This window comes from Pelodiscus sinensis, chromosome 10, assembly GCF_052426305.1.
Source record: "Pelodiscus sinensis isolate ZL-2025 chromosome 10, ASM5242630v1, whole genome shotgun sequence".
NCBI lineage: Eukaryota > Metazoa > Chordata > Testudines > Trionychidae > Pelodiscus > Pelodiscus sinensis.
Genome location: NC_143061.1, coordinates 51,617,872 through 51,645,070, shown reverse-complemented (window position 1 = coordinate 51,645,070; position 27,199 = coordinate 51,617,872). Strand labels below are relative to the sequence as shown.

General features: G+C 45.4%; 1 protein-coding gene across 8 annotated transcripts in view; it reads left to right on the top strand.

Moving 5' to 3' along the window:
- The window catches only part of GIGYF2 (GRB10 interacting GYF protein 2), a 132,750-nt gene that overhangs the window by 102,081 nt on the left and 3,470 nt on the right, over positions 1 to 27,199 (top strand). For 7 of the 8 annotated variants that reach the window (XM_075937385.2, XM_075937382.2, XM_075937383.2 and 4 more), the window contains 9 exons: positions 1,083 to 1,244; positions 3,079 to 3,237; positions 5,278 to 5,514; positions 7,365 to 7,487; positions 15,289 to 15,498; positions 15,650 to 15,855; positions 16,194 to 16,348; positions 21,699 to 21,859; positions 22,250 to 22,394. In XM_075937385.2, coding sequence (XP_075793500.2) covers positions 1,083 to 1,244; positions 3,079 to 3,237; positions 5,278 to 5,514; positions 7,365 to 7,487; positions 15,289 to 15,498; positions 15,650 to 15,855; positions 16,194 to 16,348; positions 21,699 to 21,859; positions 22,250 to 22,394 — 1,558 coding nt within the window. Of the gene's footprint in view, positions 1 to 1,082; positions 1,245 to 3,078; positions 3,238 to 5,277; positions 5,515 to 7,364; positions 7,488 to 15,288; positions 15,499 to 15,649; positions 15,856 to 16,193; positions 16,349 to 21,698; positions 21,860 to 22,249; positions 22,395 to 27,199 lie in introns of those variants that run through there. The other variant, XR_012906183.2, reaches the window with a different exon arrangement.

The window sequence follows — 27,199 nt, the reverse complement described above, 5'->3', positions numbered from 1 at the left end:
GGCCACAAAAGCAGCCAGCGAGAGGGGGATTGGTGAGCGTAGCAAGCACAGGATACAGCCTGCTAGTACCTTCTATGAGTCATAATCCAAAATGGTGTAGGATGTACTGCTTGAGATGACCTCTTAGTGACTCTTTGTAGTCTCTTAATCAGGGGTGGGCAAAATTTGCCCCACAACCCTGCCAAACCTTCAGATCTGGCCCACCACAATACTCCGGCCTGTCAAAGTCCCATGAGCCAATAGAACCCTTGGGCAGGCTCCCTGTTTGCTGCACCCCCACATGCTGCTCAAAGTGTCTGGCTGCTGGGACTAGCATGTGCTTCTCTGTGCACTGCCCCAGCACAGTGGGAGCCGCCTGGGGCTGTGCTTGTGATACAGGCAGCATGCGAAGGTCCTTTCCACTCCAAAGGGTGCACAGTGCAGAGATGCACTTGGCCTCAGCAGCTGGCCACTTTGAGCAGTGTGTGGGTGCATGGTAGGCAGGGAGCCTGCTTGAGGGTCCCAATGGGCTGTTGGCCAGGCACCGCCTACAAAGCCTGCACCAAAGCACTCTGGACCCCCTACTGTACTCTGCTCTTGGTCACAACTCCCTCACCAATCCTGCACCCTCTCCTACATGCATGCCCCATCCTGGACCCTGCACTCAAATCCCGTGCCCCGGATCTCACATCACTCCTTCACCCACACTCTCTCCCAGACTCCACACTCCTTCCTGCATTGCAGTTGCCTATCCAAGCTCCCTCATGCAGCCAGCCTCCATCCCAGACCCTATACCTTCTCCATTAATATCATAGAAGAGTGCAACCCTTGACTACTTTACAAATTGTTGGAGTGCCCACCCCCATCAAAAATATTGCCCACCTCTATTCTTAATTCAGCAATGGTTTTAAGGAGCTGGCTCAGGAGAATTGATATGGAGAGGAAAAAATTGTGACCCCTTCCCCCAAGAAATCAGTCTAAATGTTCTAGGTATCTAGTCCCTGAGGCAACATAGATTTACTGTGGGATCACTACAAAGAATGGTGTAGGAGAGCCTCACCTACTCTGCTCTTGTATCTAACAGTAGTTTTATGTAATTGCAGCTAGAACAAGAGCGGAGAGAAGTGGAAATAAGGGCCAAACGGGAAGAGGAAGAGAGAAAAAGACAGGAGGAACTTCGAAGACAACAAGAGGAACTACTTAGGAGGCAACAGGAAGAAGAGAGGAAACGGCGAGAAGAAGAGGAACTGGCGCGAAGAAAGCAGGTGAGGTTTTTTTCAACACAGTTTAAAGCTAAAGCTATAGTGGCCCACAAGCTAAATATGAGTTAACAGTGTGACGCTGTTGCGAAAAAAAGCCAACATAATTCTAGGATGCGTTAGCAGGAGTGTTGAGCAAGACATGAGAAGTCGTTCTTCTGCTCTACTCTGCGCTGATTAGGCCTCAGTTGGAGTATTGTGTCCAGTTCTAGGCGCCACATTTCAAGAAAGATGTGGAGAAATTGGAGAAGGTTCAGAGAAGAGCAACAAGAATGATTAAAGGTCTAGAGAAAAAGTTCCTGTCAGGGTGATTAAACACTGGAATAAATTGACTAGGGAGGTTCTGGAATCTCCATCTGTGGAGATACTTAAGAGTAGGATAAATAAATGTCTATCAGGGATGGTCTAGATGAGTGGTTCTCAACCATGGATCATATGTAACATTCCTGTCTTTGCATGTGTGTATATATCTTTGCCAAACTGAAGTTTCCACTTTATGCGTTTGACAAAGTGGACTGCAATCTGTGAAAGTTTATGCCCAAATAAATTGGTTAGTTTTTAAGGTGCCACAGGACTCCTCGTTGTTTTTGCTGAAACAATTAACATGGCTACCTCTCTGAAAGGTGAGACTGATTCTGAGAATCAAACCATTTTATTGACTTAGACTCATGTAGTTATGAGTCCTGTTAGGGGTGACAACAACCTATCACAGCATTCAATTCGTATCTTTATACATGCATCTAGGGCTTCTCTTCATTTCCCAACTGGAACGCCTTCTTTTCTGTTAGCATGACTCACAGGGTAGATTTTTTTTTTTTTTAACCTATAGTCTCAGATCTTCATAGCTGAATGGAAGGTACGTACTAAAAGATTATACAAATTCAAGCTGAAAATATTTCCAGTCCATAGGAAAAGGTCCATGTGTTCTCCAAGGAAATGGCTATATTCTCTTAGTTTGGATCATAGACATCAGTAGACATCTGATAGAGTTCACTTGAAAGGGTACAGTAACTTTCAAGTTCTAGATTCGAGTGAGGGGCTTGATGTATTGAGAGAGATCTCCACATTGTAAGAGATTTAAACTTGGCTGATGTTTAGTTTTAATGATTTAAAACCAAATTATACATCGTCCATGTAAACTTATGCTCTTATTTCTGTTCCTTTTCCTCTCGTTAAGTCTCATCTTAAATTAGTTTTTAAAGTCTTTGTCATTACCTTCTCTGTGAGTGCACTCAGTAAACGGCACAAAATTCCCCAATAGTTATTTAGGTGTGCTTGAGCAATGCAAGTAGTAATTCATGTCATGTTTATTCTGATATCAAAAGTGCATTGTGAGCGATCCTGTGAACTTAAACTGCCATTTGTGAGTGACACTTTGCTGGTGGCCGTTTTGCTGAGAAATTGAGCATCAGGTTTAACAACAGAAGTTCATCATGAGCAAGGTGATGCTGCAGATGTATTTTAAATTACTACCAAATATGTGTTTTGAAGTGGTGGTTAGTCTTTTTCCCAGCTGAATACAGGCAGTATAATAATCTTGCAAGTCTGTGCAGAATAGCGTGAATAGGGATAATTAACCTCAATAATTAGCTCAAAATAGGATGGTGGATTTTTTTTGGATTGCATATGAAGAATAGGATGAAATGTTGATCATAGTAGGGAGATTGGTAAATTTCTGGTCTGTTTGTACGATAAGAGGGGATATGTTGGTATAATTGCCTCATTAAAAAGTGCGGTGCGCTGGAGGATTCTCTGTACGTAAGTCTAGACAATATACAGCAGTGGTCCCCAACTCTTGTGTATGTATCACTTTTCTTTTGATCATTTTTCTTCATTTCAGGAAGAAGCCCTGAGGCGGCAGAGAGAGCAGGAAATTGCACTAAGACGACAACGGGAGGAAGAGGAGCGACAACAGCAAGAGGAAGCACTTAGAAGATTGGAGGAAAGGAGAAGAGAAGAGGAGGAAAGACGTCAGCGAGAAGAGTTGCTTCGTAAACAGGTGAAAATGATCACGAGATTTACCATGCTCAAGCATGGGAGATGCTGGAACTGAGTGAACACGGAGACTTGCTAGTGCCAGCTGAGGAGAGGATGATCCTTTCTAAGGATGTTCCTTTCTTATCAGGATAGGAATCTGGTATTGAAACTGCACATGGGCAGAATTAAATTGAATTAATATAGATTACATTTGCCTTTCAGCCTGATAATGATAAAAGTGAGCAAACTTGGTGCTGTGGAAAGCCATCTAAACTTGATTGTTGAGAAAGTGGAGTAGATAGTAGTTCGTTTGTCACAAGAGTGCCTCCTTGCACCATGCCAGAGATAGTCTTTGTCGCCTCCTGCAGGCCTTCTGTCTTTGCATGTTATAAGTTCTAGCTGAGAAGGTAGCTAGTTCAGCCCCTTCAGAGTATTATAATATCCAACTGAAGTTCAAAGTCCCAAATAATCTATGTATCTTCTGGCCCTGGTTCTCAACCTTTTCCTAGAGTTTTACTGCCTTTCACTGGCTCTAGGATCAAGTACTGTTGTTGGACATAAGTCTTCTTGAGGCTGGTATCTTTCAGCAAGCTTTTGTGCTTTGGCCCTTCACAGGAACTTGCTTGCCTGTTTTCTGTAGGTTTTTCTTTACAGCAGACTTCCTCCTACTGTCTCCTTTCTCTAGGAACTCCAGCAGTTTACCTCAGGGGTCTCCCTGCTTCCTAGAGGTCCTATCTTTGGCCCCATCCCATAGGAACCTAACTTGCTCTCTGTTGGCTTCTTCCAGACTGACTTCACTAAGCCTTTCCCAGACCAGAAACTCCCCTTGTTGTTTTCTCTCATTAGGTCTCCTCTCCTGACATCATCGGCCTGTTCAAATAGTCCTCTCTGATCTTCTGCATCTTGATTAGATATTAAGCCAGTATCGCACTCAGCTGGGTGGGAATATCTTAGAGGCAGCCAGCTTGTGAGAGACCTATATTTGTTGAATGTTTTATTTTCAAGTACACATTTGACTGTGCCTCTAGGATATATCCTTAAGCTTTCCAGTCAGTGGTCATTAATTTAAAGAGAGGGAAAATGCATACAGTACACTACCATATACTGCAAAATATTCACTCTGTAAGATGCAGTGGTTTGGACATACTACAGAATACTGCAACATCCTTGACTCTTCCTTTACATCGCCTATGTTTGCCAGTCCACCAGGCTCCACTCTGTCAAGACTTCATTCCTGCTTAAAACCTCATCCCATGCGCCAACATATCCAAGCTTAGGTACTATAACTCCTTATTTGTGGCCTCTTGAGTCTCCCTTTATGGATTCCAATATGTGCCAACTGATTCCACCAGCGCATTCACAATTTTTTTTCAAAGTGCCTGCATCATACCGATCCCCAACAATTTAATTGTCTTCAGAATCCACTTCAAAGTTGTCCACTGCTAAAATGTATAACTTCATGTTGATGTCTTTCTCTTTTCCCCTCCCTACTCTAGCAATTCATCTAGCAATGCTTCCTTCCTTTCTCCCACCACATAATCTTGTGCTTGTTGATGCAAAAGTAATCTTCCTTGCTTTTCTAGTGGTATGAAATAGCCAAATCTTAATTCTTCTCTACTGCCACATTTCTAATTTGATCTGAAAACCTTCCCTTTTTATTCCTCTTGTCCTCATTTTATGGGTTGAAAACTGACAGCAGCACTTACTGTGAGAGCTAGCAGCAAGTAGTAGAGTTGCACAGTAATAATGTGAATACAGATCCCAGGGGAAAGTTGGTATTTGGATTTTCCCTCTGTCCAGTCTGATCTCTAGCTAACCTTTGCCTTAATTCAGTTTGCCCTTTTAATCCAGTTCTTTCATGGAACATTATGAAATCTGTATTTTGAAGGACAGTAGACCAAATTATTATCTCAGCCTGATAAATGATACAGTATCACATTGTTACGATTAAATAAAAAGCGGTCATCTCTTCTCTCAGGACTTCTAAACCGTACATGTTTTATGAAGTATTTTAGATCTGAGTCCTCTTAAGAAACTTTTAAATTTTTTGTTTCCTGGGAAGGAAGAGGAGGCTGCCAGATGGGCACGTGAAGAGGAGGAGGCCCAGCGTCGACTAGAGGAAAACCGGTTGCACATGGAAGAGGAGGCAGCCAGACTGCGGCTTGAAGAGGAAGAGCGAAAGCGCAAGGAGCTAGAACTCCAGCGCCAGAAGGAATTACTAAGACAGAGGCAGCAGCAGCAGGAGGCTCTGCGCCGGTTACAGCAGCAGCAGCAGCAGCAGCAACTTGCACAAATGAAGGTAATGCTCTACCATAATTTACCTTTCCCCACTCACCGAAAATGTTCAGGTAAAACATCACCGTAGAGTAGGACCAAAAGAACTAGCATGTAAGATGTCAGTTAGCTGAATTGAATCAAGAGAAAGGGAACTGAGTGGTGGAACCCTATGGTGAGGAAGGTGAAGAAAAGCAAAGAATTATTGAGGAGCAGATGCTTGAAATTTGGGGAACGATGAGAGAAACAAGGGGAGAAGAAATTAAAACAATTGGAAAGGAAGAAAGAGAGAGCTCAGCTAGCCAGGAAAGGCTGCCAGAAGAAAAGAGTAACTTGATTCTTGATTTCCCCATTCAAGAATCACAGCTTGTTTTTAAGGACATGACAGGAGGTGGAAAAGTGGCGTCCCTTGATCTGCATAAAAGTCACCTTTTGATCACAAGCCACAACTCAGCTTGTATCTAGCACTTGAAGGTTTTTTTTTTAATTCCCCCTTAGTTTGAAAAACATGTATAATGTTTTTTTTATTGTTTTAGTAGCCTCCAGTGTGAGGTAACTGAGCCTTAAATGCTTCAAATACCACACTGTCTTTGAGGAAAACATTTTTTGGCTGAACAGTTTCTGATCTATTAGGTATTGAGTGAGCCTAACACTGCCTTGCAGCTCATGGCACATGTAACAAAGTATGACCAATAACATATACTTTTTTAAACCAGGTATTTGAATATCTTCTGTGACAGACCCGGCCAGCTGGCTGCTGCACACTAATGGAGGGAAGACATGCTGGGGCCTGGGTGAACAGCTCTCTCTTCCCTGAGTAAATAGGGCCAAGCCTAGTGCAGCATAATCATCCAGGCACCTGGATCAATTAGAGCTTGCTGGAAGCTACAAGCTAATTAGACATCTGCAGCCAATTAAGGCTTGTGGAGCTGTTTTAAAAGGTTTCCCCCCAGATAAGGAAGGGGGAAGGTAAAGAGTGAAGGACTGGAAGAAGGAAGTGAAGTGTAAAAGGGGTGTTTGGGTGAGGCTGGATCTAGACTGCAACATTTTTGCGGAAAAAAGTTAGGTAAAATATGCTCTACATTTTGCGTAGCTTTTTCTGCTTTCTTTTTCCCCCTGTGGAAGAGGCTTTTCCACCATTTGGCCCCCATCTAGATGGGGGCCAAATGGTGGAAAAACCACCTCCTTTTGGCGGAGCCCTTATGCCCCTGGAAACAAGGTTTTCAGGGCTTCCCGAAAGAGTGTATTTGCTCTTCTGTGGAAAATAAAGCAGAAGAGAAAATGCGTTCCTTGGACGCCGCAGGGTTTTTGTGAGTTACCTCCGGTATCCCACCAAAAAAAAACCAAACAAACATAGTTTAGATGTAGCTTGAGCGCGCACGAGAGAAGCTGAGGACTGACCAGAGGAAAGGTATTGGGAGAGATCATTTGGGGAAGTGGCCCAGAGAAAAGCTATTAAACTGGAAGTGGCAGTAACCTTGTCTGTTGCTGCTGCCTTAGGATCCCTGGGCTCGAACCCGGAGTAGCAGGCAGGCCTAGGTTCCCCCTAAACCTCCCCACACCATCAGAGTCTGTCGCTGAAAAGGGACCAGAACTACAAGGGGTTTTGACCCTAAAACTATCAACTAGCTTATGATGAATGTGGCTCAGTAGCTGTGGCCCCTGTAAGGAGAAAGAGGTCACGTGGAGGGTCACAACAAGCCTTTGAGGCAAACAGTGTATGTGGGAAGCATGAGACCCACAGGTCATGGCCAGAGATTTACCACACTTATAATATGGCTTTTATTCAGTGGGATCAAAAAAATCTGTCCATAGATTTAGTCTCATTAGTATTCATTCAGAGAATTTGTAATTATTATTTAATACTTTCCCCAGCTCCCTTCTTCTTCAACATGGGGCCAGCAATCCAGTTCGGGAGCCTGTCAGTCCCAGACCACATTATCATTGGCAGAAATCCAAAAGCTTGAAGAAGAGAGAGAACGGCAGCTTCGAGAGGAGGTAAATTCACTTTAAGTAGGTTTGAGGTGTGCAAGCTCTATGTTGGAGTAGAACTGGCTGTTTCTACTTGGCTGTTCATCAAATGAATTAAATCTAAAGAGAAATAAGCCAACTTTTAAATAGGACCAAGTCATCTGAGCTGTTTTGTTTTTCAGGCCAAGAACCAGGTGCCTATTTGAGACTACTGAACTAATTAACATTTATTTTAAAATGTAATTGATTGCAGAATTTCAGAAAGAAGGAGAGACGACTTCTTTTCGTTATGTAATCCCAGCAGTATATTAAGGGTGTATGTTCAGGGGACATTGAGAACTTGAATAACAAGTACATGCTGAAGCAAAATGCAGGACAATGTAGCACTTGAAAGACTAACAAGATGGTTTATTAGATGATGAGCTTTCGTGGGCCAGACCCACTTCCTCAGATTAAATAGTGGAAGAAAGTAGTCTCAACCATATATACCAAAGGATACAATTAAAAATGAACAAATATGAAAAGGACAAATCACATTGCAGAACAGGAGGGGGATGCGGGGGAGGGGGGGGGGAGGAAGGAAGGTAAGTGTCTGTGAATTGATATTAGAGGTAGGGAGAGTGGGATGTTTGTGAGTTAATGGTATTAGAGGTGATAATTGGGGATTTCTATCACTATAAGTACATGCTGTGGGTGAGATGCATTTACAAACCTATAGGAAATGACTGTTGGGGAAGTGAAATTGTAAGAGAATGCAGCAGCTCTTTGTAATGCAGGAAAAAATGTGGGGCTCAAGATGGACACTTCGTAAAACACTGTTGGAGTGCTTCTGAGGGCTATTGATCCTTACATTATTCCTGTGATTGGCTTCTGGGGGTGTAAAAGGCTAACCTTAACCAGTGAGGCTTAATGGTTCCAGTTAACTGGTAGAAAATCGAGCTGCTCCCTGCTTGCCCTGGGTAGGAGACTGCTCCAGCCCCACAGGCCCACCACAGACATGGGCTGCTCTCGGACAAGGGATGATCTGGCTAGCCACCGTGATAGGCCGGTCCCATCCCACCCTCTGCCACGGGTTATATTCTGTGGCTCTCTTGGTGTTGGCTGCAGAGCTTTCAGTGAAACCTCCTTGAGAGTGGGACTGGCAGCTGTTGCTGGCCCTTCCCCACGGAGGTGGTTATACTGCTGCAGGAGTGGGGCCGGCAGAGGCTGGTGGTCCCCACTCCGAGGGAGGCTTAGCTGCAGTCAGCAGTATGAAGCTAAGTATGTGTAATCCCATGGTTATCACCAACCCATTGATCGCGATCGACGGTCGATCGGAAGGGCTCGACCAGTCGATAGCAAGGCGTTCGATCCCATTTCTCCCCACCCAGAAGAAGCAGCCCCCCACTGACGCTACCTCCAGCAACAATGGAGGTAATGCCAACTTCCTGCAGGGTGATGGGGCAGTCCTGCAGCTGCATGCCACTTCTGGGGTTTCAGGAAGTGTGCAGGCTGCTCCCTCCTCCCCCAAACACCCGGCACATTTCCTGAAGCCAGGTCTGTGGTGCGCCAGGGACTCCCTTCTCCTGCTGCCTTCCTGCACGCGGGAAGGGTAGGAGTCCTGGGAGGAGGTGCATGCTGGGGACTCCCTTCTCTTGCTGCCTTCCTGCGCATGGGAGGGAGAAGGGGGTAGGAGTCCTGGGAGGAGGCACGTGCCCAGGACTTATTTCTCTTACTGCCTTCCTATGTGTGGGCTGGAGGGCAGGGAAATATAGGAGTCCCAGGCACCAGGGGACTCCCTGCCCCAGCGCCCACCGGCACCCTGGCCCCTGGTCCAGCACCCTCACCCAGCACCCTTCCACCTGACCCAGCACCCTGGTTCCTGCCTCAGCACCCTGCCACCCGCTCCTGCCCCCACCAGCACCTTGCTCCTGCCCCCACCAGCACAGTTGGGGCCACATTAGTGAGGCTGGAGTGTTTTTGGAGCAGTTGTTTTTTTGCAGCTCACTTGTATGGCCCAACTAACTATTCTGTGGGTCAGTGACCCCTGACTCAAAACAGGTTCCCCGCCCCCTCATAAATAAAGACAATGCTGAAACTGTTTTTGACATAATATTTTATTTAAAAACGAAGCCTGGCCAAGAAGCCCCCAATTGGGGCCAAGCCCCCATCTGGTTGAAACAAACATAACACTGTTGTACCCCCTCCCCTCCCCCCTCCCCCAAAAATGAGCTTGTCATACACCAGAACCCCCTGTCCTGAGCCTCTCACATCTTCATACTCCTACACCCCTACATCCTCAGTCCTGTGCCACAACACTCCTGCACCATCCATACTGCAAATCTGTGTCCTGAGCCCATCATACTCCCAACCTCCCTGCCCTGAGCCCCTCACATACCCCAACCCAAACTCTTGCGCCCCCACATCCACAAGCCTGTGGCTTGCTCAACACCCCAACCCTCCACCTGACCCAACACTCCCCAGCCTGGAGCCCCCTTCCTGAGCCAGCATCCCCTACTCCACCTCCTTCTGCATTCAGTTTCCCTCCCAGAGCTTGTACTTCTCACCCTTTCCCACACCCACATCCCTCATTCCTACCCAGCGCCCGCACCTCCTGTCTCAACCCAGTTAGGGTACGGCTAGACTACAAGAGTTTTTATCCCAGAAAAAATCTTCCGCATCCAGGGACGTGTTTGTTCTTATGCTTTTTTTAGTGGAAGAGCAAACAAGCTCTTTCAGCAACCCCAGTGTTTCTCGTTCCACGAGGAATAACGGGGCTTCCAAAAGACAGGGTTTTTCTGACATTTGGCCCAGTCTAGATGTGCCAAATGTTGGAAAAACCTATTCCGACAGAAAGATTTAAAAGAAAAGGCAGCAGTGTAGCTGTACCCTGAGAGTGTATAAGGGTTAGGGATAGCAAGTTATGGAGAGGAGAACAGAGAGGGCGGGGCTTCAAGGTAGGGGGTGGGGTCTTGAGGAAAGGATGGGTTAGATCTTGGCTTGTTCTGACATTTAAAAAGTGATCTTGGTCGTAAAAAGGTTGGAGACCACTGGTGCAATCTGTGACCGCTAACCTGTAACTTCTAACCTGTAACTGCAGGTTGTTTTGGGAGGCTGGGGGAGGAGGAGGGAGATGAGGGTTCCCAGAGCTGCCCCCAGAAACCTCTTCTGCGGGACGGGGGAAGAGGAGGAGTCTGCAGCCTGTGCAGAGTGGGACCAAGATCTGGGGGTTATCCCTTCTCTTTCAGGGGCAGCCCCCACCCCCTGGAGAGCCTGCGGGCCGGGGGGCAGTCCCTAGAGCCATTACATTTCAAAAGGGTTGCTAGGTGTCTCCCCAGGTGGCTCTTAAGGAGCCATTCACGTATTTTTTTTAATTGCCCTGGGTCACCAAGTCTTCCTGAATTGTCAAAATGGGGAAAAGGTTGGGAACCACTGCCTTAGTCTCATCCCCCAGCAGTATGCAGGCTGTGGGGGAATGTCCACTGGAGGGAGGTGTCAGCCCTCCACTGCCTCTCCCTCATGGAAAGAGCGGGGGTAGGCTCACGGGTACTTGCCTGGACTGGAGGCGGTCAAGATGGGGGAGCCCCAGCTCTGGTGTCCACTCTTGGTGCTGCAGCTGCCCCTAGTGGCCACTCTCAGTATCGCATCCCTCCCTTTTGCATCCCTCCTCTCTGTCCCCTCCCTTTCCATGTTATCGAAAAAAGTCCCATTCTCAGTACTTCATGTTTTCCAGGCACGACCAAAACCTGACCTTGGATTAAGTTAGGGTAAGAGGAGGCTGCATACTGAATTTTATGGCAAGTTGTTGAACAAACTGACTCTCGGACACAGAAACACTCTTAATATATGTGTGTGTAAAAATACCCTGAGATCAATATGGCTACAATTTATCGGAAGGACAGTGTGGACAAGGCAATATCCCTTATTGGTGAAAGAGACAAACTTACGTTGGTCCAATAAAAGAGATTACCTCAATCACCCTGTTCATAACATTGTCATAAAATTAATCAGATATTCAGCATTTTTGGTTGATTTGTCTTAGTTATACACTTCTTATTGGCTTCTCACCATGCCATTTGACGGTATCAGCTTCTTTAATACAAAACAAATACTTTATATGTAATATGACTTCCTTTACAATATTTTGTTATTTCTATATGAAATAGACAGTGTGTCTGAACTATTTGCATTGGTTTGTGATCATATTGCTTATGCAACAAAAATCTCAAACTGAAAGGTTCTGTTACAGAATGCCTTTAATTTTTTGATATCAGGCTTGTATCGCTAGACATTTGGCGCACAGCTGTAAATGTACAGCATGCAAGCCTGCTATATGTTAAGTGGTTGTGTGGACCATGCAACTGCACACTGAGTTCCATATAGTGCACTTAATTTGTTTTTTCTAAGTGCAGTGCATCAAAACACCCTATGGAACTTCTAGGGCAGTAGGTGGGGGACCTAAGGCCCAGCCTCTGACTTGCCTGGGTCTGAGCCTTGCAAGCTGGAGTCAGGCAAGCTGGGGCCAAATCTGACCCACAGGTTTTGTTTGGCATCCAGAGGAAGTGGCTCTGCTCACTGCCGCACCCTCTTTGCTTCTCCATCGCTGGGGAAACCACCTTTCGGCTTTTCCCTCACTGCTCCAATTGGCTGTAATCAGGACCAATAGGAGCAACAGGGGGACAGTGTCTGGGAGCAGTGGAGGACACTATACCAAGTGCATTCCCGGGGAACTGTGCCAGAGAAGCATGCCCTCCTGCTCAGGCCCTCCCACTCCCAACATGCTCCTGCATCCCTGTCCTGCCCAGACCGCTGTTCTGCTCTTGCACCCCACCTCCCACCAGACTCCCCATCCCTGAGCCCACTCCTGCACCGTACTTGACCTATTGACACCCAACCCACTTGTACATCTTCACTCCTGCCCAATCCCAACACCCCTAACCCACTTCCTGGCAGCCTCCTCCGACATACTGAATCTCTCATTTTTGGGCCCCACCCTACAGCCAAGGGAGCCCACAAAGTCTATTAGCCCCACCCACGGCTCTGATGTGCTAAGGAAATGTCGGGAGTGTCTTTCTGCTTTTCATTCAGGGGCCATGTCAGTGAGGTGGGTTTTGGTGAGATGGGTGGGTTTTTTTGGCGCTCTTCACTTTTGTGTAGCTTCCAACTGATTTTTCTGAAGGTCACTGGTCCCCAACCCAAAAAAAGTTTCCCCACCCCCTGTCCTAGTGCATGATAATGGTGTCTATGCAGACAGTGTATGGTTGGCTAGAACACAAGTTATATAACCAACTTGCCAGACACAAACTCCATGTAGTCAAGTTCATAGTTTCTTTAATATTAATATTTTACGTTTTTTATCTAGTAAAATTTTACCTTAATGATTTTGTATCAGCTAAACTGGTTTCTATTATAGGCATAAAATACTGTATACAACATAGTCAGAACAAGTGAAGAGGAAGCTACTTCATGGCTTAGCAAATAATCATGGCTAAGCCTAGCAAATTAGCCATTGTAACTATGCATCCTATGTGAAGCATGGAAAAAATTTCTCCAACAGTTCTCAACCAGGGGTCTTTTCAGGGAGCCTGCCAAGGAGGGTCAGCATTAGGCACTCTGAGGCCCAGGATAGAAAGCCAAATCCCCTCAGTCCTGTGTCCCACCACTTGGAGCTGAAGCCAAAGCCTGAGAAGCTTAGTTTCATAGGGCCCCCTGTGTCTGCGGGTTCTGGGCAACTGTCCTGCTTGCTACTCCCTAATGCAGAGGCAGGCAAAAGCTGCTCAGTGGGCTAGATCCAGCCTGCCTAAGGCTTTGATTTGGCCCACGAGACAGTTCCAGGCCCGGCCTCCTAGCACGTTGCCTCTAAGCAGAAGAGGGGCTCGAGCCCTTCTAACGGCTTCTATTTAAACGGCTCACCTCTTCCCCTGCCGAACAGCTGCAGGGAAGGCTCAAGCTCTTGAAATCTATCTAGCAGTTGAAAGGGCTCTCGTCTCTGGCACCCTAGCAATGCGCTAGAGGCGCAGGGAGCTGTGAGCCCTTTTATATGCTTCTATTTAAAGGGCCCTTGCCTTCCCTGCACCCAGTTGTCTACCAGTGGTGGGGAACACAGAGGCTTTTAAATAGAAACAGCTGAAAGGGAGTGCAGGTCTCCAGCAATGTGCTAGAGGCAGGGGGAGCTGCATGCCCTTTCAGCTGTTTCTATTTAAAGGTGGGGGGCAGGAGTGATGACAAGTTTCTATTTAAAGGGATCTCATGTGCCCTGCAGCTGCTAGGCAATACATTGCCTGACAGGTGCAGGGAAAGCGCCAGCCCTTTAAATAGAAGCACTTAAAAGGGCTTGCAGCTCCCAGTGCCTCTAGAGTGTTGGTAGGGAGCCAGACATGAGAGCTGCCCTTTCAACTGTTTCTATTTAAAGGGCTCTCCTGCTGGGTGGCTGCATTGTCTGGCAGTTGAGCCCTTTCAGCTGCTTCTATTCCAAGGGCTTGTGCCTGCATGGCAGCTGCCAGACAACAGGTTAGCAGTGGGGGCCAGGAGCTGGAGGCCCTGTTATATGAAATCTAAGCCTTCACCCCAGACAATTCTGGAAGCAGGCTAGGCGCCCACCCCCCTTGCACTCTCCCTTCTGCTCCAGGTCCCTTCCATTGGCTAGAAGTCAGGGGGCAGGGACCCCAGGTCAAGTAAAGCTCCTGGTAGGGTAGCTCTTAACCCCGCCCATTTTGGGTCAGCCCCGCCCTTTTGGGGTTGGCCCACAGCCACTTCCAAAATTTGAAGTGGCCCCCCCCCCCCCCTTCAAAAATTGCCTATTCTTGCCCTAGTGCCAGCCCTGGCTTTTACATGCAAAAAAACAATTTTTGTGGCACAGGTGAGCTCTAGAGTGTTTTTATAGCATTTTAATGGGGCTGTAGGAAGAAGAAAAAAAAGGAAAACCTTCTCAATTGACACGCTTTAAAGGTTTAGGCTTATATTATGACAAGGATTTTGGCTTGTGAATGGATATATAGAACATTACTTCTGTTAATTACTGCCATATTTTTGTATCCTCACTATATAGTAGCATTTGTTTACAAATGCACTATTTTTGCTTTTACTCTTTTGTAATATTTGATTATATTGGCTATATCTTTGGAGCATTCACCCATCAGAAGCAAAGCTCTGTTATTTCTTAACTCTGGAAAAGAAAATTATTTGCCTTCAATTGTTGTACTCAGCCTTATCTACTTTTTTTTGGTAGCAGAAAGGTTATTATGGTCTTTACCTCTTTGTTGAAAAAGGGGGACAGACATTTGCCTTAATCACATTAAATCAGAGTTTAGGAATAGATTATGTTCTAAAGTGGCGTAATGGCTCAGAAATTTGGGGAAGCAAAGTTCTGTTTTAAGTTAAAGCAACAAATTAAATACTATCCTAGAATTTTAATTATTTTTAAAAAGCCAGAAAAATGAAGAATTGTGATGTTTCTTAATATTTTTTTAGTTTCATTTTCAAACTCTCTGCTTCCTACTCATGTGCAACAGCAGTATATGATGAGGCTGGTGTAAGTGGTTTCCAGAGTTAGAGCAGCAAGAAATTGAGTGACTAACTGCCTGGGTCATAATGTTGAGGCAAAATTAGACACTATCATGTACTACTGACACTTAAAATTCAGTAGTCGTAATTTAAACATACTTATAGAAACCAATAAAGAAGCTTATAGGCATAAAAATGGTGCTGTCCATTATATCTCCCCCCCATCCCCCAAAAGAAAAAAAAACCCTCGCAACCTGAAATCAGAAAGAATCCACAAACCAGAATCCCTAGGAGTCATTACCTTCTGAGAGTAAGAAAGGTTTGTTGTTTCTTTTGCGTGTGACAGCAAAGACGTCAGCAGCGTGAACTGATGAAAGCCCTCCAGCAGCAGCAGCAGCAGCAACAGCAGCAAAAAATGTCCGGTTGGGGCAATGTTTCCAAACCATCAGGTGCTACCAAATCTCTCTTGGAAATACAGCAGGAAGAGGCGAGGCAGATGCAGAAGCAGCAGCAGCAGCACCAACACCAGCAGCCAAACAGAGTCCGCAACGCTACGGTGCATATCTTATTTACCTAACCAGTACATGGAAACTTGTCACCTGCCTTGTTCCCCTCTCATTGCACTCTGTGTCGGTTTGGTGAGACAGTGCTGCTGCTCCTCCAGATATGATGCTAACAGCCACAATCTTTCTGTTATGTTTCAACAGCATTCTAACCTGCACAGCAGCATTGGAAATTCAGTGTGGGGCTCTTTAAACACTAATCCCACCAGCCAGTGGGCAACTGATCTAGTCAGCAGCATCTGGAGCAATGCTGACACCAAAAACTCAAACATGGGGTTCTGGGATGATGCAGTGAAGGAAGTGGGGCCTCGTAACTCAACCAGTAAAAACAAGAGCAATGCCAGCCTCAGGTAGGAATCGAGGAGGAGCTTGTTTTTTGGCAAAGGACTGCCAGTCTTGCCTGACTTTCTTTTTTAACCGATTTATAGCTTCATCACCTTTAGGTCTTTAGAATTCTGTACCTCTTTCTTAAAATGGTATTTGACAATAAAAGCTTATGGGCTGCTTAGAGTCCCAATTTCTTTGATTTTTCACATCCACTAAGAAAATAAGATGGCTCTTAAATGTTACTGGCCCTTGATAAAGTCATGAGCTTTTATAGGCTGTATAGTGTTATCTTTAATATTATCTACATGAATTGATGACTATTTCAGGCATGGTATGTGTTATGACAATTTCTCTGTCTCAGTAAATCTATAGGAATTACGAGCAGACAGAACAAGAAGGTGGAAGAAGAGGAGAAGCTATTAAAGTTGTTTCAAGGGGTCAATAAAGCCCAGGATGGATTCACTCAGTGGTGTGAACAGATGCTTCATGCACTCAACACAGCCAACAACTTGGATGGTAAGAAGTGGGAAAGAATGTGAAATGTATGCTTTGTAACACTATCTGAAGAACATCACGTTTGCACACGTGGAATTCTGTGGGTAACAACTGCATTTTTATCAAAGTGGTGTTTGGTTGGCTGGGAAATGGCATTGCTATAAACTACACTGCATTGTCTTCCCTCTGGGGATGAAATATCGCAGCTATAATGGAATTGGGATTAACTCCAGACTCTCACCCTTACTGATGATTCCTTTTGGTTGGAGATGACAGGTTACAGATGTGAGAATCTAGTGTTGTTCTAAATACATGTCACATTGTAATTGTCTCTCTAAAGCATTTTTTGATACAGGTTGATTGAATTATGCTCTGCTCTGATGTTATAGTCAATAGAATTGCATTGACTGGCATAAAAGCAGATGATGGTTTATGGTCCATTTGAGCATGGGGTTCATTGAGCTGCTAATACTAACTCTGCTGCAAAATGAGTCCAATTAGGAATTGCGGATCGAGAGATTATTTGTCCTTACTGTTGTACACGTAATTTTCTTGAACATCACAGTGAGGTGAGAGGGGAGTGTCTCCTTTTCTTTGGGTAAAATAAGAATAGAATGTCTGCAACATGTTCTTGGCTCGCTTGCTCATGTACATTCCACTTTAAGAGTGCACGTGCTGCGTGCACCATTGATGCAGACTTTTCCCTCCGTGGTATCTGTCAGGTCAGATCTCATGCCTTCTGGTGCTGTACGTTTATGTGACAATACAAGGGGCATTGCTGGCTTCATATCCTTTCACTTGCTTCCTACTACTTGTGATGGTTGCTGGAAAATCTCTTCTTGTTTCAGCAAGCATCTTCAGTGGTTTGTTCTTTTTCAATGGCCCTGTTCAGCCAACTGCAGCCAGAACAGTGGCTTCTGCAATGGCCATGAAGTTATGCTCTTGGTTGCAATTCTTGGCGCTATCACAAGAGGTTCAGCAATCAAAGACGTTGCACTTGAAGTGAGCTTACGCTTTTCAAAGAAAATGGACACACAGATCCAAGGCCCGGAAGAATCAAAGGCTGCTGCTCTCAGGTCTTTGGGCCTCTATGCTATAGTTCCTTCAAAGAAACATTTCAGCCTCCTTTACCAGCTCTCTTCTCGGCACCTCTGTCACAAAAGGACTTGTTCATGAGAAGAAGCAAGGGATATAACTGTCATCAACTGTTTCGATTCACCTCAGCCTCACTACTGGGGTCGCATAGATATTCCACAGAAGCCTCAAACTACTTTTGAAGACGCTCAGACGGTGCTTATGTCAATTCCCTCATCAGGTCCTGTCCCCCTGTTGTGTCTGGATCAGCTTTCCCATTTCAGCCTGGTATGTTCCTTGACCATATTGAACTGCTGAATTCTAAGTATAGTGGTGGACAAGTTATACCCTTCATTTTTCCTCTACCCTCCCATCGGTGTCCCACTTTAGGGACGCTCCTTAGGTGGAAATTCTAGTCCAAGAGATGCAAGTCCTCCTGTGAGTGGGGGGCTGTGGAGAAGATGCCTTACAACTTGAGAGAAGTGGTTTTATTCTAAACTTTTCCAAAAGGATGGGAGGGTCTCTAACTCATTCTGGATTTGCACCCCCTCAAATTGAGGCTTATATTAAGCCAGATCCATTACTAATTCACCATCCTTACCTTTGGTCTGTCTGCACTCCCCAGGTTTTTATAAAATGCATGGTGATGGTAGCAACCTTTCACAGAAGGCCTTAAGGGGTGTAAGTTTATCCATACTTCAATGACTGGCTTATCAAAGGCTGCTCACATGTTCACCATCTGTCTGGTCCCAAGTCACCTTCCAAATGCTGGGCATGTTGATAAACACAATTTGATTCTCGTTCCAGTACAGAGAATGGAGTTGATCAGGACAGTACGGGTATGTCTAGACTACAGGGTTTTGTCGACAGAAGTTTTGTTGACAGATACTGTCGACAAAGCTTCTGTCGACAAAGAGCGTCTAGACTACATCCAGTTCTGTCGACAAAGCAAGGCGCTTTGTCGACATAACAGTGTGGACGCAAAGGACAGTGTAGATGCAATAATGCCTTCTATCGACAGAACTCTGTCGATAGAAGGCGTTATTCCTCGTAGAATGAGGTTTACATACGTCGACAAAACTGCCGAGTTTTGTCAACGTTATGTCGACATAACTCAAAGGCAGTGTGGACACAGGTATAGTTTTGTCGACAAAAGTCCACTTTTGTCGACACAACCCTGTAGTCTAGACACACCCTACTAGACTTGATCTATGCCAGAGCTTTTTTCCCCAGATAGTGTTGGATCTGATATCAAGAGTCAAAGCCTATCCCATAACAACATCCTGGGTTTGCCTCAGACTTGTAGAGAAAGGTTTAGAGAACATGACCTATGAGGGAAGACTGAAAGAATTGGGCTTGTTTAGCTTGGAAAGGAAAAGACAGAGAGGACATGATAATGGTTTTCAGGTATCTAAAAGGTTGTCTCAAGGAGGAGGGAGAAAAATGGTTCTCCTTAGCCTCTGAGGATAGGACAAGAAGCAATAGGCTTAAACTGCAGCAAGGGAGGTTTAGGTTGGACATTAGGAAAAACTATCTAACTGTCAGGGTGTTGAAACACTGGAATAGTTGCCTAGAGAGGTTTGTGGAATCTACATCTCTGGAAATATTTGAGCAGGTTAGATAGACATCTATCATGGATCGTCTAGATGGTATTGGGTCCTGCCATGAAGGCAGGGGGCTGGACTGGATGACCTCTTGAGGTCCCTTCCAGTTGTAGTGTTCTATGATTCTGGGATGCATGGCTGCATCCACTTACCTGGTGTGGCTTTCAGTGCTGCACCTCAGAGCCTGCAGACGTGGTTAGCTTCAGTATATTCCCAGAACAGACAACACTTGGTGCTTACTATTCCTGTACCAATCCTTGTCACCCTCAGCTGCTGAAAGAAATCAGTCTGCAACGGCAGATGTTGCCTTTGTCGTCTCCCAGCCATCAGTATATCCCTATTTTGTTGTTTCAGACCACCTGGGTCACCTCAGGACACAGGACCTGTGGTCCCAGGAAGAGCTCTCCCTACATATAAACATCAGGAAGCTCAAAATGATCCACTTAGTTAGCCAAACACTTCTTCCCCAGCTCATGGGCAAAGCAGTCCAAGTATTTACAGAGAATGCAGTGGTCATGTTCTACATCAACTATCAGGGAGGAGCATGCTCCTCCGCCCTGTGTCAGAAGGCTATCCCATCTATGATTTGAAGCACTCCATCTGCCTCAAGACTTCCCATTTTTGCAGAACCCCCATCACCCTGGCAGATCACCTCAGCAGATGTTTCTTCTCTTACCGCAAGTGGTCTTTTCACCCAGACGCCACCAGGTTCATTTTCCAGAGGTTGGGGTGGTGGTGGTGGGGTTTCTCCTTAGATGTATCTGTTTGCAACCATGTAGAACATGAAATATCACCAGTTTTTATCTCTATAGGGATCCCTGGCTCCCTTTCAGATGCCTTCCATGAAATGCGTAGAACAGGAGCTTTGTCCCTCCAGTTCCTCTGGTGCTCAAAGTCCTTCTGAAAATTAAGTGGGATAAGGCAAAAGTTATTTCTTTATCTTTGAGCCCTTCACCTGACAGTGGGGAAGCTCCATTGTTGAACCCACTGGAATAAGCCTGTTTAGAAGACATCTGCCAGGTCTTGCTAGATAGTCGGAAGCCTTCTACTAGGGCTACATACCTGGTTGAATGGAAGCATTTCTTGTTATGGTCTTCTCAATTAGGTCTTGCTCTGACTGTCACACCTTTAGTTAATATAGAATTACCTGCTCTACCTAAAACAACAAGGTCTGGTCTTTGCGTCTGTTAAGGTATACCTAGCAGCAGTCTGTCTTCTACCTGCTAATGAGTGGTAGGTTAGTTTTGTCATAGATATCTATCTACCTTCTTAAAGGGTTGGAGAGATTTCACCTGCAGATTCTCATGCAGATTCCCTCATAGGATTTAAATCTGGTTCTGTCAAGACTTGTGGGCCTTCCATTTGAGCCGCTAGCGTTGTGTCTTCTGTTGGTTTTCCTGGAACACTGCCTTCCTGGTGACAATTTTCTCATCCAGAATGGTCTTGGAAAACTAAGCCCTTAAGTCAGAACTACTGTACACAGTGTTAAAGGGCAGGGTTCAATTGTGTTCCCACCCAACCTCCCTTCTGAGGGTGGTTTCACTGTTTCATAGCAACTAAGCCATTTTCCTGCCAGTTTCTTCCCCAAACAACACAGGAATTCAGAAGAGCAGTGGGTTCACTCATTGGCAGTCAGGCATGATTTACCTTTTTGCATTGAGAGGACTAAGTTGTTAAGACCAGATGAAAGGCCTGTTTATTTCAGCTCAGAGAATCTCATCTTGGAAAATACCTGACTTCAGGCGCGCGAGAGGCTGCGGATCCGTACTATGTCGGAGTTACTCAGTAAGAACAAATTGGGAGGATGTGGGGCTGGCGATGCCTCTTATACTTATACATTAGCATGTGGCATCTGAGTCATTACAGCAAGCCCAACAAATTAGGAATATCATAGTGTAATCAAATACCTGATTAACTGATAAGTCCGGGCTTACCTCTTAATCTTATCGACTACATGCATCTCTCTTCTCTCCTCCCCTCCACCCCCCCGATAGAGGCAGTAAGAGGGGGAGGGGAGTTGGTACATGTGGGAACTCCCTGTGCATATCAGCCCACTTAAGCCGCTTCTCCCCCATACCCACACCCTGTGCTGCTGTGTCGCTGTCAGAGGGGTCAGATGCTGGCTCCACAAAGCTACCTGCTGCCGCCTCCCCCAGAGACAGCGAGGAATGGGGACAGGAGAGGCTCTGTCCAAGGCAGATCCAAGCTCACCACAGACAAGCTGTTCCATGGGATGCTGTCTGCTAGGAGCTCAGGTGGGGGGGGGGGGGGGGGGAAGAGCGGCTTATATGGGCTGACACGCACAGGCTGCTGGCCCCACCCCTGAAGACTATTGAGTAGTCATGTAACTGATAGTATTTGCTGTGGTTACATGACTGTTCAAGTAATGGTTATCACACATCCCTACAACAATATCACCAAAGGAAAAATCTTACAGGTGCATGCACCATTGCCAAACATGGAATAAACATGAGCAACACACCTAGAAGAACAGTAGTTTAGGAAAGGTTAGTAAGCAATTTTGTTGGGACTACATTATGGGGAATTGAACAGAAGAGGCTGTTTACAATGGTTGCTAGTTCGACAAAAGAAGAACTGGATTAAAAAAAAAAAGTTTTTGTTTTTTGAAGGCGCACACTTTTGCATCAACACATGTCTCTCTCATGGTCCATCTTCTTCCCCTCGTATTGCAGTTCCCACGTTTGTTTCTTTCCTGAAGGAAGTAGAGTCTCCGTACGAGGTCCATGATTACATCAGAGCCTACCTTGGAGATACTCCTGAAGCCAAGGAATTTGCCAAGCAGTTTCTAGAGCGCCGTGCCAAACAAAAAGTCAGTCAGCAGCGGCAGCAGCAGGTACATGTTTATTTTGGAGAAGGATCTTTGAAGTGCATTAGTAGTATTTCTGGAAAAAGTAGCAAAGGCTCAGTGAAAATCCACATCTCTGTATATAGCTCCTGGTAGTGAAGGAGGTAGATTATCAAGAATGGAGGGAGGAAACATGTTTCAGGAGCTACTCTGGAATTGTACAGAATCTACCTGTGTAACTACCTGAGATCTTGTGTAAATAAATAACTTTATAGGGAGATAATGTTATGGTGCAGGATTAGTTTATGAAAAAGTTAAATATAGATTAATGGATATTCTGCTTATGTGTCATGTGGAAAATTACTTGATGTCAACTGTGTATTTCTAGTGAACAGGCAACATTTAATTCTAGCTTGTAATCTAGATTTGTTGTTCCAGGACTCGGTGTGGGGGATGAACCATAGTGCACTGCATTCCGTCTTTCAGACCAATCAGAGCAACAACCAGCATAACTTTGAGGCTGTGCAGAGTGGCAAAAAAAAGAAGAAACAGAAAATGGTTCGGGCAGATCCCAGCTTGTTAGGTGAGTTTTGGTACAGTAGAGACTTGATTATCCGACCTCAATGGCACCGGAGGATGGTCGGATAAAGGAAATGTCAGATAATACAAAAACATTCTTTTAATACAGTAATTAATTTTACAAATTTGAACTTTGTAATACCTTGCGAGGTCCAGTTCTAAACCTCCTGAATCTGCTGCCTTGACCAGCCCTTGTACTTCCCCGCAAACGGGAGTACGATCCAGGGCTCTGCCTTGCAGCGGGAGCACAGCCCTTGCCCTGCACCACTCCATGTTCCCTGGCGATGACATGACGCAGGGCAAGGTGCTCGCTGCTTTGCCCAAAAACAGGAAAAACAGGAAAAAAAGCTACTTTGCTGACCGTGAATTCTTCAGCCACAAGAGGGAGCTGCAGACCTGCCAACCAGAGCTCCTGCCCAACCCTGGAACAGGGGAGGGGAAAGGGAAATCAAGGCCATTGTCCAGCATCCCGGGAGCCCCTTGCCGTGATGGGCAGCACGTTGGATAACCGGAATGTTGGATAAACAAAGGCCGGATAATCAAGACTTTACTGTACTTCAAAATTAGGCTCTTCCGTTTAAGTGGCTTATTTGGGATAAAAGTCTTTTTTAAATTCTATGTGCAAAGTCCTTTTTGGGTGCTTCATAGGTCCTAGAGATTCATAAATTAATATATGGAAGAAGTATGGATGAAACCCCTTTAGAGGAGTCTGTATTTTAAAATTAATGAATTAATTACATTTAAAAGACAGCTTTGAGACTCTACCCGTCCAGTACTGCTACCATTTCCACAAGTGATGCAGGGCATATGGTGTACTACATTTATAATACTAGGAGATTTTCCCGGTGTTGCTCAGGTCCCCAAGTTAATTTTTCTTAATTTAAATCATTGATCTGGTGTGGAGCTGGGGAGAAGTGGTTTAGTATGCAGGCTGCCCTGGGGAGACAGGACAATCCCAGTTCTGTGTCACCACAGCAACTTGGAGCCAGGTGCCTGTCCATGGCTGCTGCAGTGGGCACAGCTGGAGGAGAGGGTGCATGTCCCCTGGCAGGGGGACAGACAAAGTCTCTGAAATATATGGTAGATAGCTGTCTTTCTCCACCCTTTTCCCCTCCTGCCCCATTTGGGTGTAGCTGTTCTGGTCCCCATCTCTTGCCCCTTCCTGCCCCCCTCTGGTCATTATATAGTGTAACTTGCCCTGCTAGCAGAAATGCCTCCCCTTTACATTTTATGAGAAACGGTTGCATTCTAGGCACATCCCATTGTCCTGACCTTGCTTTCAGTTATAGGAGGGAGCTGCACACCCAATTGGGTTGTCCTACCTCTTACCATTTAAGAATAGTTGTTGAACAAACTCATAGACTGACAGACACTTGAACTCTTTCAAATATATACTAGACAGTTATGGATCTCTGAGGTGGTTAAAGGTGGTACCTATATTCATGATTGTTTTAGCACTACACCCAAATGGAGGCAGAAACACCAGATGGGGAGGGCTTTTAGATAGGTACATTTGTAGTGGTTATCAGGAGTCAGTTTGGGCAAGGCATAATCCCGCAAGTGTTTGCCTCTTGTACTTACAACAGATTGGAAGATCCAGTCCAGCAGATTAGAAAAATCTATTTTTCTAGAAAAGGGAAAAATACCGGTTTGGAATAAATTCTTTCTAATCTGTGATCTTGAGGAATTAGTTGGTCTCTTAAATGTTAACCTTGACTCGGTTCTAAAACTATCTTGAAAATAGGTGGGAAGAAGAGAAGACTTTTCTGGCTGTGGAAGTAGAGAACAAATCAATTTTTGTCGGTGTTTTTTCTTAAGCGTAAACTATTAAAATGGAAAGTTGAGGTTCTAGAAGGTGTTAGCTAAGCATCAAATATTCACACATTGGGGATATTTTTGATATCTGAGGGGGAGGAACTGATTCTGCTTTATTTTTTAGATAAATTGAAGTTTGATTCTCTCAGGATATTAAAAGGAGGATTATAAAATCTTAAGCTAAATACAACCTTTTTCTGGTGTTATAATAAATATAATCATAATGGAGAATAAATACTACCGTTTGGGAAAATACAAAACTAGATTGCATAATAAAAAATACATTCCCTGGCATTTTAAAAGTTACCTGTAAGAAACTGTTCTTCCTTGAGACAGAATTTGCAGCATTGGTTTTCCACTTCCATTTTTTAACTTTACATTCCTAGATTTAATTAAAGATTTAAAATATTTATTTTTTGTTATGACAGAAAGACCATTATACAGTGGTCATTATTCCTTGTAACCTTCTCTGCTAACAGAATCCCCCCCCCCCCCTTTCTCTTTTATGAGAAACAATCATATTCCAGGGTCTTGGCACAGTCGACCCCATCCGTGTTTTAAATTGATAGGAGGAATCTGCATACCGCATTTGGTGGTCCTAGCTCTTATTAGGAGTAGTAATACTGATATCGGGAGAATTGCTTTATCTTTTGCACAAGTGAAAAGATAAATATATTTTAAAAAGAAATTGGCAAATCTGCTCAAATAAGGATCAGAGAGGCATTGTTTGAGTTCAGGAGTTGGCATCAGGAACTCAGGAGTTCTAATCCTGAATCTGATACTTAGAGCCCTGCAAATCCGCAGATATCCACTTTATATCCCTGGGTAATGTGAATCCCGATATTTGCAGCTCATTCATGCAGATGTGGATAGAGAACCCTGCAATTTTGCAGATATCCACTTTATATATGTGGGTATCGTCATCCACAGGTGTCAATGCAGATAGCCATGGCTCATTTTTGTGGATGCAGATACAAATTTTGTATCCACACAGGGCTCTACTGATACTGACGCCTTGTGTGGTCTTATCCAATGCTTCAGTTTCTTTTTGTAAATGAAGAAGATTCATTTATTTTACCACAGCAGGATTGATGTGAGGATTTCTCTAAAGTGCTTTGAAGCTGAAAAGCACTAAATAAATGCTAAGTCATTGTAGTAATAATAGTGCAGAGCTGATACAGGATAAGTATGTCCGGGTCTGTGCTATCATAAAATGTGAACTAAAATTCAGCCTCCACATAACTCCAGTCACCTCTTCTATTCCGAACTACTTTCTCTATGACTGGGGCCTCCCTCATCTCCTACATTTGTAAACCAGCTTTATATATTGACCACAAACCATCTTATTCATTAAACTATTGCTTCACCTACCAGAATTCTTCCTCTTTTCCTGACTGCTGTAAGTAATTTATCCTTTGTCTCCCATAATTATAGTCCTTTGAAATCTGGAGCCTCATCTTATTTCTGTTTGAAACCAGTTCATTGTCTGTGCATAACTGACTCTGACACACTTCTCTATGGCCTGTACTTCCTTATGCTTTCTAAACTGAGGTCATGAAATACCGAACCTCCCTTTTAGTTTCCCTCAATCATTTTCCCTGTGATTTGGGTTTAGGTTTTTTTAACCCTTCTTCCCCACCACAGCTAAGATTTCTATCCTGTTTGCTTAGTTACTGTAACTACTCTGCGTACTTTATTCATACATCTAGACCATGATCTTCCAATGAAGAAAATGATACTTTTGATGAATGAGAGCTGCATGATGTGTATATGTTCCCCTGTTCCACTCATTCCTTCCCACATTTGAAGATCCTAGTAGGATAGAGTTCATGATTTGAAGAGTGGAAATTTCAGTTCCCCTAATACAGTAAACTTCCGATAATCTGGCACCTTTAGGACCCAGGGGGTGCCGGATTATCAGATATGCCGGACTATCAGAAGGGGGGTCTATGAGGGGTCTGGGGTGGAGTGGGGGGATGCTACCCGAGACCCCCTCATAGCCTTCCCTTCTGATAGTCCGGCTCTGCCCCAGGGGTCTCCGATTCAGCCGCTGCTGGTCAGTTTCAGCAGCGGCTGAATCGGGGACACCTGCAGCAGAGCAGCTCAGGTGCTGCTGGTTTGGTCCGGTAGCGCCGACCCTTGGCACTGCGAGACCAACCAGTCAGCACCCCAGCTGCTCTTGGGGACGCCTGGGGTAGAGCAGCTGTGGTGCTGACGGGTTGGTCCTGCAGTGCCGCTCCTCGGCGCTACTGGACCAACCCAGCAGCACTCCAGCTGCTCTGCCCCAGGTGTACCCAAGTCAGCCGCTGCGGATACTGATCAGCGGCTGACTCCAGAAAGCCAGAGGCAGAGCTGCTCTGCCCCGGGCTTTCTGGAGTCAGCCCTGGTCAGTTTCAGCAGCGGCTGAATCAGGACGCCTGGGATAGAGCAGCTGGGGCGCTGCTGGGTTGGTCTGGTAACGCCAAACCTCAGCGCTGCGGGGACCAACCCAGCAGCACCCCAGCTGCTCTGTCCCAGGTGTACCCAAGTCAGCTGCTGCTGAAACTGACCAGCGGCTGATTTCAGGAAGCTGGGGCAGAGCAGCTCTGTCTCGGGCTTCCTGGAGTCAGCCGCTGGTCAATTTCAGCAGCGGCTGAATCTGGGACAGCTGGGGTGCTGCTGGGTTGGTCCCGCAGCCCCAAAGGGCAGCGCTACTGGACCTACCCAGCAGCACTCCAGCTGTTCTGCCCCCTGCTTCCCGGATTCAGCGCTTGTCAGTTTTAGCAGCGGCTGAATCGGGGAAGCTGGGGGCAGAGCAGCTCCAATGGTCCGGCTGCCCGGAGCACTTCCGGGTTCCTGATGGTGCCGGACCATCAGGAGTGCCGGACCGTCAGTTGCCGGACCATCGGAGTTTTACTGTAGTCTTGTTTTAAAAAAATCTCATAGCTCACAAAACCTTTTCTAATAGTGTTCTTTTTGTAAACCTCCCATCTCTAGCCAATGGGCAGTCATCTT